The sequence below is a fragment of the Solea senegalensis genome, linkage group LG15 (assembly GCF_019176455.1).
Source record: "Solea senegalensis isolate Sse05_10M linkage group LG15, IFAPA_SoseM_1, whole genome shotgun sequence".
NCBI lineage: Eukaryota > Metazoa > Chordata > Actinopteri > Pleuronectiformes > Soleidae > Solea > Solea senegalensis.
In genome coordinates this window covers 19,450,446-19,464,709 of record NC_058035.1, presented here as the reverse complement: position 1 = coordinate 19,464,709, position 14,264 = coordinate 19,450,446, and the positions used below count along the sequence as shown (strand labels likewise).

The window sequence follows — 14,264 nt, the reverse complement described above, 5'->3', positions numbered from 1 at the left end:
TTCAGGTTCTCCAGTTTCATCCCACGGTCCAAACACATGCAGAGATTAATTGCATGCTCTAAAATTGATCGTAGGAGTGGTCGTTCATTTCAGGTGTGTGTGTGTGTGTATTTATCGAACACATTTTAGAGATGGATTATGTTTGAAACACCTGGAAATTATGTTGGCTACAGGAAAATACTGGAAGCGAGACAGTAAATAAAAATAAAAATAAAAATAAAAATAAAAATGAAAATAAAAAAATAAATCAAAAATAAAAATAAAAATAAAAATAAATAAAAATAAATAAAAATACAAATATCATCATTTTAACAAATATCATCATTTTAATTTTAATTTGAACGTTTGAATTTATGTGATGTAATGACTAAATGAAAAGGCATTTTGTAGACCAAGAAAACACATTTATTTTCATCCCATGGTTCATCGTTTTAAGGCAAATCTTTACATATGAGATATCTTATACAAAACAGTTTGTTTTTCTAAAGACAAGGAGATATTCAGAATATAATAGAATTATTAAACCTGACAGAAAGACATACAGTACATGGACCAAGTACCACTCAAGTTGTCTGACGTTTAATGCTTTACATATTTATTGTATGGAAAGTTGTACTTTTTATCTGTTCTACCAGGGCTGAACCTCTTTTTCTGACACAAACTTCCCATGAGGTTCTGTGGCTCCAGGCGGCAGCAGCGCCAGGTAAACTGGAGTAATGGCGCCCTCGTCTGGAGACTTGGGGGCTTTGTCACCGGCCATGTCAGTGCGCACCCATCCTGGACAGCAGGCGTTCAGCAAGATCTGTAGAAATGTTGACAATCCATATGTAAGTCGTGATGAGAGGGCCTGTGTCACCATCAAAGAATTGTACCTGGCATATCATAGTTAAAAACTAGAGGTCGACTAAAAAAGCTTTTCTCTTCAGACATCAATGCAGCCAGTTTTCTTTTTTGCACAATCTGATAAAATCTAAGTTTAATAATAAATGATACACGGAATTGCCTTACTTAAATGTCCACACTTTTACTACTATATTAATCATCTTATTTACAAAATAATCAGTCAATGCTGAAGATTAACAAAATGGACAGCCTGATTAATGCAATCAATACACCTACCTATATTAAAAACCCCCAATTTAATTGATTTTATTAATTCATTTTATTGATATATAAATTATATATCTCAGTGATTACCCCGTCATTTGGTCTCTCCCTGGACAGACGACGAGCCAGGATCATGGACAGGGTCTAAACACAGAGACAAACAGGGACACACCTGAATAATACATCTTTATTCGTCGAAAGACTCAAAAGCGTGCAAACTGTGTGGATCATACCGTCAGGCCTGTCTTGGACACGCCGTAAGCCGCCTCCGGCCAGCCACCCTGTTTGTGCTGGTTCTTCTTGGTCAGGTCCACAAACTGCTGCATGAGACCCATCAGCTCCTCCTCTGTGATGTCCTCGCTGCGGAAACGCTGCTGCAGTGCTGCGCTGCACTTGTTTAAGGTGCGGGAGCCGACGACGCTGGAGACGTTCACCACGCGGCCTGAAATAGACACAGCGGGTGTTTGAGGTGTTGTTGTAGCCTCTCTCTCTCTTTTGAACTTATTTGTGAGGCCATATTTTAAGGGTTTATATGAGAAATGTATTATATTAAGGTGTTTGCAATAAACAAATTACACAAGAACAGTTTAAATAGTCAAATAAAACTAATACGACAAGGATTTTATCGAAATTCAACACTAAATCGTACTTTCAATGATCTCAAAATTATTCAACCCTGTCTCAATCAAACCTGATACAACCAATCAAGGGCTTCATTGGTTGCATCAGGTGTGCTTAAGATGTAACACCTCATATACCTGGATGGTTGACCTTGACATCAGAAAAGAGATTGTTGCCTCACACAAGAGCACAAGAGAAGTCAGCTCCAAATTGCTCAAAACTCTATGAATAAGCCAAAGAGGTTTTGGGATTCTCTTCCGTGCAACAATGAAACAAAAGGACTATAGATCAGCGGTATGTCTGGAGGAGGACGAATGAAGCATACGCAGCTCTACAGCTCTGAGCTCTGCTTTGCTTCCTCTGACACTGGAAAATGCCATGGAGTCTGTGAGGAAGCTGAAGCTTGGGTGTCACTGGAATTTCCAACAGGACAATGATCCCAAATATACCTCAAAGTCCACCAAGGCTTGCTTTCAGAAGTCCGGGAAGATATTGGAGTGGCCATCACAGTCACCTGACTTGAACCCTGTTGAAAAAGGTGGTTGCAGCATGTAAACCCAATAATATTAGTGAACTGGAGGCCTTTGCCCTTGAGGAATGGCCTAAGATTCCTCAGTAACTGCCAGAAGCGGGTGTCTGTCTATGCATCATGTTTGCAGCGGGTGCTCTACTAAGTACTAAAGATGCTTAACATGAAGGGGCTGAACAATTCTTCCCATTAAACGTGAAACCACTTGTAATATTAGTCTCGTTGAGCCGTTTAAACTGTTATTGTGTGATTTGTTTATTGCAAACAGCTGCTAGTACATTTTTTGCCAATGAACCTAACTTCCAGTGGGGGTTGAAACATTTCGATTGCAAAAATCCAAATGTTACAAAACCTAAAAAGCCTCACAACAAATGCCCTGACCACAGAGGGTCTGCAGTGAAGACCGGAATACAGATGGCTGAAAGTGGAGAGGAAGCTGAAGACAGATAAGTTAGTTAGTGAGGATAATTGTCTCCTGGAAGCAGGAAGCAAAACAATAAGGTAAGCTAACACTGAGGTATCACCCCCCCCCCCATTATTATTATTATATAATGGGGGGCGGGATTGAGCCATATTACCATTTCTGCATATGAAACCAAAAAAATATCAAATTCAAATGCCTTGTGTGTAGAGATACTAAATATTTAAAGACTTAAATATGCATCCTGTGTGTATATAGAGCATATTTGCACTTTCTTTTAACTGTTAACTGCGTGAAATGTCTGCACTGAAAAGGAGAAGCTCTCCAAATCTCGTTGTACACTGTATAATGACAATGAAGCGCATTCTATTCTATTCTATTCTATTCTATCTCTCTCAATAGGCAATTGTGGAACATTCAAAAGCTGTGTGTATGACTGTGCATGAACACAGTGTAATATCAGGTATTCTGATTTCCATGTTTCCACTTGCTGTACACCATACCTCCTGCTTTGATGATGGGCATGAAGTGAGTCAACATGTCTCTGGTGGCGAAGATGTTAGTCTTGAGGGTCACCTCCGCCTGGACGTCAAACGGAGTGGTGTCTGCCACTGAGGACAGATGCAGAGAGAGGGACATCTGGTTTACAGCTCTTGTCTCAAAGAGCGAGAAAAAAAACATAAAAGCAGCTTGGTTTAAGTCTTTTCTCAAACCCAAATAATGCAAATAAATAATCAACTGCACTCGGAGAACGTACCAATCATCTGTCTCGTCTGAGACACTTTTCACTTTTCAGGCGCACCAAAGTTATTATAGAGCTAAATCCTTTTTCATTTACTTGAATAGTTCGGGTACTTCATACGGCATTATTTCCTCTATTCAAAGTCAAATGTTTTATGGGGAAAGAAGTGTATTTGTGATTTCAGGAAACGTATATTTAGTTAATAATTATAAAGGGAACAATGTGAACGTTTAGGCAGCTTTTCTATTACTATAACTTGAACCATTCAATGGAAACATGGTTTATGGTGACCACTAGTGTTGTATTCAAGACCATACTAACCAAGACCATTGCACTAACCACTATTAAAACTGCTTTAAGTGGTCCTCAGGACGAGATAAGCACTGTGTAAATATACACCCAAGTGTGGTGTATATCTAATAAACAGTGTATTATTGGAGTGTGTCAGTGTAATCCTACCTTTGAATGCTATCCCAGCATTATTGACGAGGACATCCACACCTCCGTACTTGTCTTTAAAGAAAGCTGCAGCGGCGGTGATGCTGTTCAGGTCGTTGATGTCCAGCTGATGAAACATGGGCTTCAGTTCCTCTGAGTTCAGAGACTTCACTGCTTCCTGACCGCGGCCCCTGCGATGACAGCAACATTGAACGATAATTAATAAATACAACATTAATTCCCTTAGCATCAATAAAAGAGCCAGTAATTCAGTGCAAAGTTTATTTCTGAACGTTGATTGGTCATAGCGTGGTTAAGCAGAGGGATGAGATGATGGAGCCCGCCCCGGGGCACAGTCTTGGAAGACTGCACTTATTATTATGACTTTTTATCAGTTCATCCAGGGGCCACCTGACTCGTTAGACCCCCTTTGGCAGTGCTGTAGCATGAAATTAAAAATATTTATGAAAATGAAAAAGTGAATCTGTCACACAACAATCTTTCCAGCATCAGTTAATGAAATTAAAGACTCTTTGGTCTGTGCTACGCTCTTAATTTACCCACTGGCTTTTTTAATCATAAGATCAGAGCTCAATTTTTAACGTTTTTGTGATAATCCGAGTGGCGGAACTTGTAGTTAATAAGGCACGCAGACAATAATCACTCTGTAACAGTTTTTTTTTCTCCTAAAAAATGATGGGAAAAAAGTGACACACAAATAGGAAAAATACAATAAACATCAATTAACATTAAAACAATAAGCGGCTTAAAACAAGAAGATGACGGCAAATAAAGTCAAGTAAATGTGAGTAAAAAAACTGGAGACGGCATCTCAGAAAAGCAAAAACTAGAAATAAAAAAAAACAACACTAAAATGAGGTTGAAGAAACACCCATGAAATAAAAAAAAGTATAAGAAAGACAATAACACATTAAGACAAGTAAAAATAGGTTTGGAGAAATGCATCATCACCCATCTAAGTCTGTGAACAGTACTTGAATTAAGTTCTAAAATGCAGAGAGAAGGAAGGAGAGAAGCCCAGATTAGGGCGATGATCTTGAGATCAGGGTTAAAGTTTTTAAAGTTGAATGAAAATGATGACACAGCAGTCAGTGTGCTGAGGTGTGGTACAGGTGAGATACCTACACGTCTCTGGCAGTGATGTAAACATCTCCTTGGAACTCCTTGCAGAGCGCTCGGACAATGGCCAGACCAATGCCCTTATTGCTGCCCGTTACCACGGCAACCTTGGTGGACATACCTGCATACAGAGGGACATCTGTGTAAGTGACATAAAAGTATGTCATGGTCTCTCTCTCAGTCACACCTATACCAGCTTTATACAATGTGTGTGTGTGTGTGTGTGTGCGGGTTGCAGAGATAAGATTTGCTGAGTCATGGTGACAATATAGAAGAGACAAAAGTGGACATGAAAAAAGCATAATATATATTCGGCTCAGAATACAACAGATTTACATTTTAATCTTTAAAATTTACTTGTAATAAAATATTCTAAAAACAAGGATAAAACGTAGGCAATCGTGCCATCAGATCAGAACTGTGGTGACTAATGTCATCCACACTTGTCACGAGCCGTTCAGAAATCCGGTTTTTCGGGTCAGAGACGAACAATTTAACCATGAGCTTGTATTTGTGCAGCATAGGTAACGCAAACATGGCATTTTTAAAGTGAATACAATTACATGTCAAGGTTCTAAAACAAAAGAGTCAGGACTTTTCACCAGGTTTTCTCTTACATAACGCAGGTGCACAGAAAAACTACCGGTTTACATTAGCCACCTGGAACTAACTGAGCAACTAGTTAACTGTTGGTTAGTTGACGGAGTCTTGTGCTTACTGTGAGCTGGTGTGGACCTGGTGAAGGCACGGAGAGACGAACAGTGAGTGTGTGTGTGTGTGTGTGTGTGAGGAGGAGGAGGAGGAGCCAGCTGGTTTTATGCTGCTGCTGGAGAGGACTTCTGCGCAGCATCACTGCGCATACCCGGAACAAAAACACCACATGGTATGGGTACGTGAGTACTACAGACAGACTATTATGCTTTACAGGTCGTATTTTTACTCTATTACAGTCATATAACCGTGCCGATAAGTAGACTGGGTGCTTTTATTTATATTATTGTATATTACTATAAGTGCAGTGTAAATGACGACTCTTTTTAGATTGTAGTTTAGTTTGAAATGTGTAAAAACCAACCGGTGTCTGATGTAATCCTCTATTTTAGGGACCATTTGCTATTTGTCTGTCACCCTCTGCTGATTTTATAATGTAAGAATATACAGTATATACATTAAACGATAACATTTCTTAATCGGGGAATATGAATACATGAGTGATGATAATGATGAATGAAACATGTTTTATAGTCATGCAAGATAACTATTATACATTTATTATAGATATGCATGATTATTAAAATTGCTTTTCTCCTTTAAATGTATATGTCATTTGACCTAGGGGTCTCAGGTTAGAAACTGGTTTTCTTTTTCCATTTACAAGTTTTAACTATAATAACATTGTTATTCGTACTAACCATTACAACAAGAGCTTAGATTACAATCACAAAGCCATTGATCATATTTTTTTTTTTTGTCCTGTGGCAGATGATGCTACTTTACAGTAACTAATCAGCTGACCTCTTCTTAATTGTTTACTTTCATGTGGTAACCCTAACCTCTAACTCACTATGGGCTATTATGGAACAAAGTAACCTTATAAATAACCTGAAAGAATCTTTAAAGACAATTTACAAAGAAAATCAAAAGCAACAAAACAGCCAAACAAAAAGCAGGACAGGTAAAAAAAAAACAAAGACAGATAGCATGGACCATAAAAAGGAAACAAATGGACAGTCTAATATTAAAATACAGGATTATCCAGTGGGCACACTATTCTATTGGGTGCAAGCAGATGATGAAAGACCTTCAGAAAATCTGCACATGTTCTAAAGTAAACTGCTCTATGCATCAATATTGGTGAACGTCTGTCGAGTTGCATTCACTATACGTTTGATTGTTACCACAGGGAGTCCCAGGTCCAGGTGGGGTCATGAGGGGCTGTAGCCGTCGAGCTGGAAGAGCTGCAAGGAAAAGGAGGCAGAAATGTGAATGCCCCATCCAGTCAGGTATTGCATAATATGTTTCTACGATGGTTTCAATTCTGTGTTTCAGCACACTCTCTGTTCTGTTTCCCACTGCTGGTCTCTCCCATCACACCTGACCCTTTCTCTGTCTCTTCAGTCTCTCTGTGTCACCAGCCACAATATGTGAGGCTGATGAAGTTTCTTCACCGGCGAGGATTCACTTCAGCACTGCTGCAGCCAGCCCTCTTCACTGGTACAACTCTGCTTTCATCCTTGTCCGTTTGGTGGTTTTTAGATCGTTAGCATGATTATGCAAAAAATAAAAGAAACTGTTAAACAGGTTCCCAGCACTTTGGTGGAAAGATGAGACCTGGGCCTGAGGAAAAATACATCACATATTGGTGTGGACTTAGTGCAACTCCAGGCTGATTTGAAAGAGGCTCCATTCTCCTGGGTTTGGAGAAATGCATCATCGTAAAGGCCCAACATTTCTGTTGTGTAGCTCAAGGCCCAGACCCATCTAAGTCTGTGATCAGTGCTTGAATTAAGTTCTAAAATGTGGAGAGAAGGAAGGAGAGAAGCCCAGATTAGGGCGATGATCTTGAGATCGAGTTTTTAAAGTTGAATGAAAACAGTGTAATAATGATGATGACACAGCAGTCAGTGTGCTGAGGTGTGATACAGGTGAGATACCTACACGTCTCTGGCAGTGTGTGTAGATAAAAGTATGCAGATAACATAAAATAGTCTCTCTCACTCAGTCACACTTATCTCGGTTGCCGAGATAAGATTTGCTGAGTCATGGTGACAATATAGAAAAGACAAAAGTGGACATGAAAAAAGCATAATATATATTCGGCTCAGAATACAACAGATTCACATTTTAATCTTTAAAGCGCAAATTTACTTGTAATAAAATATTCTAAAAACAACGTAGGCAATCGCGCCATCAGATCAGAACTGTGGTGACTAATGACATCCAGACTTGTCGCGAGCTGTTCAGAAATCCGGTTTTTCGGGTCAGAGCCAAACAATTTAACCATGAGCTTGTATTTGTGCAGCATAGGTAACGTAGACATGGAATTTGAAAGTGAATACAATTACCTGTCAAAGTTCTAAAACAAAAGAGTCAGGACTTTTCACCTCGTTTTCTGTTACATAACGCAGGTGCACAGAAAAACTACCGGTTTTCATTAGCAACCTGGAACTAACTGAGCAACTAGTTAACTGTTGGTTAGTTGACGGAGTCTTGTGCTTATCTTGTTAAGTCAGGGACCCATCAAAAATGATTTTGAAGCTGTTGAAAGGACTTTCAATCTAAGTATTTATATGTGTGTGTGTTTTTTCTCCTTTGTCATGCAGACACAGGCAGAGGACTGCAGACTCTCAAAACTATAAAGGTAAGCTGTCTAATCCATTACTGATGTTACCATTGTATTTGATTAAAGTACCAAATTAATTATCTACTATTGTGATAATTGATTAATCTGTTTGAGTCTCTTTTTTTTGTTTTTTTTTTAAATGATCAAACAAACTTTGAGCTTATTAAATGTGAATATTGTAGGGAACAATACAAACAACTAACGATTTTCATATTTTCTCCAATAATCGAGTACTTGTTTGCTCCGTTAAATGTCAGGAAATGTTGAAAAATGTTGATCAGTATTTACCAAACCTGGAAACAATTCACATTTAAGACGCTGAAAAATTGGAGACACTTATAGAAACACTCAAACCGATTCATCGTTTATCAAAATAGTTGACGATTCATTTAGTAATTATTCAGTAATCGATTCATCAAATAATTGTTGCAGCCCTAGAATATTATCTGGTTTCTTTACTCTATATAAAAAAGAAGCGTTAAAACAGAATAATTTTGGTTTGTGAACAAAACAAGACGTTGAAGAACATCATTAACTCCAGATTTTCCACTTTCTTACAACTAGTCGTTTAATCTAACAGATTAATTGATTATGAGAATAATCGTAGGCTGTACTTCTTTGATATTATTGATCAATAAAGCCAGTTGCTCCTATCGGCTGTTCCACTACAACTACAGCCTCTGCAACGATTCCCTACACTCCAAAGAAATTAAATAAAGAATAAAAAAGACAATAAAACACCCGTCCTGTCACGTGATTGCATCAGTCCATGCTCATCTCAAGAGCTCAGATGCCAAAATATGATTCTTTTTACAAACTGCAAATAAAAATCAACAATCGAATATTTTTCTTGAGCTCCTGCCTACCGCAGCTTTAAATAAACCACAATAACATGCTATGAAGTGATATACACAGTGTACAGTAGGTAATGCTGGTTACCTACTAACTAAGCAACCAACCAACTAAAAATTATGATAATAAATACACTCAGATTTACGTTTTAGTTATTGTCCTTTAGATGACAAAATGAAAAAGTAATAAGTAAATGTATCGCCCCCCCCCCTTTTTTTCCCTCTCATTCACAGTCATGGATTCTGTGATTATGTTTCATGAGTTGATTTTATCAAGTTAATTAAAAAGGAATTGTATTCGAGCTTAACTGATCGAGATCTAAATGACGTTGATAAATGAGTTTGTCGCCCAGTCGAAAGGCTCTCGCCGTGTGATGCTTCATGTAATGATGTGTCCTTGACCGAGTGTTGTGCTTCAGTGGAGCGCAAACATGCAAGGGAGTCGTGATCCTCGGTGGCTGTGTTTAAATGTGTTCTTCTGTCAGCCTGGTCAGCTCATCGTCTCCCTCCCTGCTTCCTGCCTCCTCACAACCTCAACTGTCCTGAGCAGCTACCTGGGACACTATATTAAGAGGTAAACACAGAAACACACTTTTCCATGACATGTGCTTTATATAACAATGTGATATGTAGGAGTCACTGTTTTTGTCTCCGTAGCTGGAAACACCGTCTCTCTCCCCTGCTGGTGCTCTGCGTGTACCTGGTAAGCGAACGACACCGGGGAGAGACCTCTGATTGGTTCCCCTACGTTGACGTGCTGCCAACCTCCTACACCTGCCCCGCCTACTTCACACAGACTGTCCTGGCTGTTCTGCCCGCTGACGTGCAGAGGCGAGCTTTAGAGCAGAGGGAGGCGCTACAAGAACTTCACTCCTCCAGTCAGGACTTTTTCAGGTGTGTTTGGTTGTGTTTTTATGGTGTGCAAAGAAGCCTGGGACCTAGAGCAGAGAGAAACATGATCTTTATTATTGTGACATCACCCACAACTGTGCTGTATTTCTAAAGGAATGCCTTTGTAGTGGAGAAAAGCAAACTTTGTTTTCCTATTCCTTTGTCCTTCCAGTCAAAAATGGGGCCGTTATAGGGTGTCCTGAGAGGAAATTATATACAGTGCTGTATAGAAAATGCCCATCCTGGTGATAGAAAGTGATGCTGTGATGTAAAGGATGTCCTTGTGTAGGTGTGCACACGTGTGTTAGAATGTGGGAAATTATATCCCAGTGGTGCCCAGTAGATGCCCTTTTAATGTTCACCCCTGCCCTTCCAAATGTCTGCAATCAGCCAATATTCACGTTTATTGGCCTTTCATTAAATAGTACACTAATGTTTGTCTATGCTATGTGTATATATATATATGTATGTGTATATATATGTGTGTATATATATACATATATATATATATATATATATATATATATATATATATATATATATATATATATATATATATATATATATATACATGTATATACATACACATATATATATATATACATACATATATATATGTATGTATATATATATATATATACATACACATATATGGGGGGGTTATTAATTACTTACATTACACAATATCCGTATGTTGGTTATCAGTCAAATTGTTATCTTAAACATTGGTAGTTGCCCAGAATTTTACAATAATGCATCATTACATGCAAGGATAAAAATCTTAAATCCTTAAGGGAGCAGGCACAGTATTCATCCACATGTTCACGTGCCTACACAAGTGCATACCACAAAGCAGTACTTTGTGTTTGTGTGAACATGTTGCAACATGTCGTTCTTCAGATGAATGTAAAAATCACTCTGTGATGTGATTTATTTTTGGTCCAGATCCCTGCAGCCAGTCCTGAGTCAGCCAGCAGAGGAGGTGTTCACGTATGACGCTTTCAGGTGCTCACACACACACACACACACACACACACACACATGCATGCATACACAATATGTGTCTGATTCTTTCTTTCCCACCAGGTGGGCGTGGTGCAGCGTCAACACGCGCTCTGTCTTCATGTCCCATCCCTGCAACCACTTCCTGTCTGGACAGGATGTTTATGCTTTAGCCCCTTTCCTGGACCTGCTCAACCACCAGCCTGATGTGCAGGTAAATACATGAAAGTTCAACCCTACATAAGCAATAGTAGATTCTATAGATGTTGTTTCCTTTATGTACACGATATGTTTTATTTTTCCTCAGGTAAAAGCAGGTTTCAGTGACGTGACAGGATGTTATGAAATCAGAAGTGTTTCCGGGACCCCGCGCTTCCAGCAGGCCTTCATAAACTACGGCTCCCATGATAACCAGCGCCTGCTGTTAGAGTATGGCTTTGTTGCCCCCGGTAACCCACACAGTGTGGTTTATGTAGATGCAGGTAAACTACGGTGAAACGCTGTAATAAACTGCAAAAAACTTTATTGTGATGTAGTGAAAAATATCCAGAGTATTATATATATTAATATAGAGATTAATATCCCTGTATTTATATAATTAGTGGCCACGTTTAGCATAAATTTCCAATTTAGACCTTACATTTTTGTTTGTTTAGTTTCGATTAGTTAAGATTGTACATCAGCATCAGTTGTATTTCATGGTGCACACACATGCTTAGACTAAATGTTCACATTCATTTCTTTTTTAAATACATGTGTTTTAATGCTTATGTCTGGAAACAATAATAAAAAAAAGAATATTAATGGTTTAAAAAGGAAAACACATTTGTACAAGCTATGAAACACTAAGATGTTATTGATTCAAGTGTCAGTGTAGCCTTGAAGAGTGTGTTTTGCAGAAATGTTCCTATTTAATTTATAATATATAAGATGTTGTACCTGTTTGTTCCCTCAGATCTCCTCTGTGAGGTTTTAAAAGGCGACAGGAGTTTGAACCAGAAGATGAAGTTCCTCAAAGAGAACGACTTCGTTCAGTGAGTCCCCGCGATTTAAAAACACTGCTTCTGCATTTCTGGAAACGTGTTAAACGTCTTTGCTGACAAACTGTAAATGAAGTCACAAGCTTGGTTCCCTTTGATGCATGAAGTCCGTCACACCCCCTCGTCTCCTCCCTCCTCCTCTCAGAAACCTGACAGTATCCAGTGATGGCCCCAGTTGGAGGTTGATGACGGCTCTCAGACTCTTGTCCATGCCACAAACGCTGTAGTAAGATTTTTTTATTATTATTTTTTTAATTTGCTTATCTTCACAAAAAATGATAATTTCATCCGAATTCAGAACCTTTATTCTGAAGAAATAAAAACTGATTCAAAGAGATTCTGTTGCTAGGATTTACAATTAACTGACGTATGTTTGGTTTGAAAAATAAAAAATAAAAATGAAAGCCTGCCGTTCAGAGAGCAAATAACTGTTTGGCTTAAAGAATAAGATTTATAAGAATAAGAATCGTTATTTACAGTAGAGCTGCAGCTAACGATTATATTCATAATAGATTAATCTGTCGAGTATTTTCTCAATTAATCGAGTAATTGTTTGGTCCATAAAATGCCAGTGTTAATCAAACCTGGAAATGATGATATTCTCAAATGTCTTGTTTTGTCCACAAACTAAAATGATTCAGTTTTGATGATTTCTTTGTTCTGTGGAGCAAAGGAACTAGAAAATATTCACATTTAAGAAGCTAAAACGATCCAAAATCATGTTTTAATAACGAAAGCGATCAATCGATTATCAATTCATTTTGTATTTGATTAATAATCGATTATTCAACTAATTGTTTCAGCCCTAATTAACAGTACAAAGAGCATTAAGAGCATTTTTGGACATTTTATTCTCTGTATCTCACACATTTGTGTCTTAAAAGAGTCTTTGTAACAAGTTGGTGATGAAAGTTGTCACCAGGCGACTATTGTTATATAAGATATGATGTTTTGGCCCAATATTCAATTGCTTGGAAAGACATACTAGTCAACCTGTAAAAGATGAGGTCAGTGTATATACTGTATTAAATGTGTGTGTTTCTTATAGTCACCAGTGGAGGGCAGTGTTGCTCGGCCAGGCGGTGTGTGAAGACGGGGAGGAGTGGAGCGTCCTGATGGCCGAGAGACTCTGTCAGCGACTACTACGAGACACGCATGCAGCTCTGGATAAGGTGTGCGCACACACTCATCATTAAGTGTCACGCTAACCAGTGATGTGACTGTGACTGTGACTGTGTGTGTGTGTGTGTGTGTAGATCTCTGAGCTCCTGCAGCAGTGTGACCAGTCAGTCAGGGAGCAGCTAGACGTGGTCCACTCACTACGACAGGAGGAGACGTGCCTCCTGGGACGCTGTCTTGAAGTGCTGCGAGGCATGATGAGACGACCAGAAGAGGAAGAACTGTTGCCGTGCCAACCTGATGTTGACGCTGTGAGCTGACATCTGAGCAGAGCGTTTGCCAGTTGCATCAACAACAAGCAAGGGGATTTGCTGTAAGTGGTGACGCCGGACAGACCGAGTCACGTGTCCGTCCGGCTTATGTCGAGGAGCTGGATGACTTGACCGCTCATGCTCGTCGACCGCTTTATCCCCCACAAGCGGGTCACGGGGGGCGCTGTGCCCATCTCAGCTGACATGAGGGCAATAGGTGGAGGTCTCACCCTGGACAGATTGCCAGTAGAGACAAGACCACATATAGAGACAAACAACCATTCACTCTCACATACACTCACACCTACGGTCAATTTAGAGTGTCCAATTGACCTCATACCCAATTCGTGGACTATGGGAGGAAGCCGGAGAACCCAGAGAAAACCCACGCACACACGGGGGGGAGAACACGCAAACTCCATGCAGAAAGGACCTTGTTCCGACCGGGTCTCCAACTCGTCAGCAGTAATGGTTTTACTGGGGCCAGTGTTTTGTGAGATTCTTTGAAAATCTAAGACATTTTAGTTAAAAAATAAAGTGGTAAAGTAGCAGACCTACTGGGTCTTTATAGCTGCAGTTCACCTCTGAGCCACATGGGGGTGCTTGAGTCACACTTTCTGCCACATGAACTGGATGCTCGGTAAAAAAAAACAAAAGGCTCTTCTGAAGAACAGGCTTCAGCTAAAGTTGTCCAAACTGCTGCCCATGA

At 39.3% G+C, this 14,264-nt stretch overlaps 2 protein-coding genes across 6 annotated transcripts; one reads left to right on the top strand and one right to left on the bottom strand.

The window, feature by feature from the left end:
• Nucleotides 1–382: 382 nt before the first annotated feature.
• Nucleotides 383–5,780, bottom strand: cbr1 (carbonyl reductase 1). Its single transcript, XM_044046400.1, has 7 exons — nucleotides 5,717–5,780; nucleotides 5,005–5,119; nucleotides 3,880–4,049; nucleotides 3,182–3,289; nucleotides 1,341–1,549; nucleotides 1,198–1,251; nucleotides 383–802 (listed from the first exon to the last, which is right to left on the bottom strand). The coding sequence occupies exons 2-7, from the start codon at nucleotides 5,115–5,117 to the stop codon at nucleotides 629–631; spliced, it is 828 nt and encodes a 275-aa protein (XP_043902335.1). The 5' UTR covers nucleotides 5,118–5,119; nucleotides 5,717–5,780; the 3' UTR covers nucleotides 383–628.
• An 85-nt stretch (nucleotides 5,781–5,865) lies between these two features.
• On the top strand, nucleotides 5,866–13,814 carry setd4 (SET domain containing 4). Of its 5 annotated transcripts, XM_044046398.1 has the most exons (13): nucleotides 5,867–5,887; nucleotides 6,902–7,001; nucleotides 7,117–7,212; nucleotides 8,322–8,359; nucleotides 9,678–9,766; nucleotides 9,850–10,086; nucleotides 11,029–11,088; nucleotides 11,170–11,299; nucleotides 11,393–11,567; nucleotides 12,041–12,119; nucleotides 12,271–12,351; nucleotides 13,174–13,297; nucleotides 13,382–13,813. In XM_044046398.1, exons 1-13 carry the CDS (start codon nucleotides 5,879–5,881, stop codon nucleotides 13,562–13,564), a joined length of 1,401 nt encoding a protein of 466 aa, XP_043902333.1. In that variant the 5' UTR covers nucleotides 5,867–5,878; the 3' UTR covers nucleotides 13,565–13,813. The 5 variants fall into 5 exon arrangements, with proteins under 5 accessions (XP_043902330.1, XP_043902333.1, XP_043902329.1 ...); XM_044046395.1 differs by having other exon boundaries at nucleotides 5,866–5,881; nucleotides 11,029–11,299; nucleotides 13,382–13,814; XM_044046394.1 differs by having other exon boundaries at nucleotides 11,029–11,299; nucleotides 13,382–13,814.
• Nucleotides 13,815–14,264: the final 450 nt, after the last annotated feature.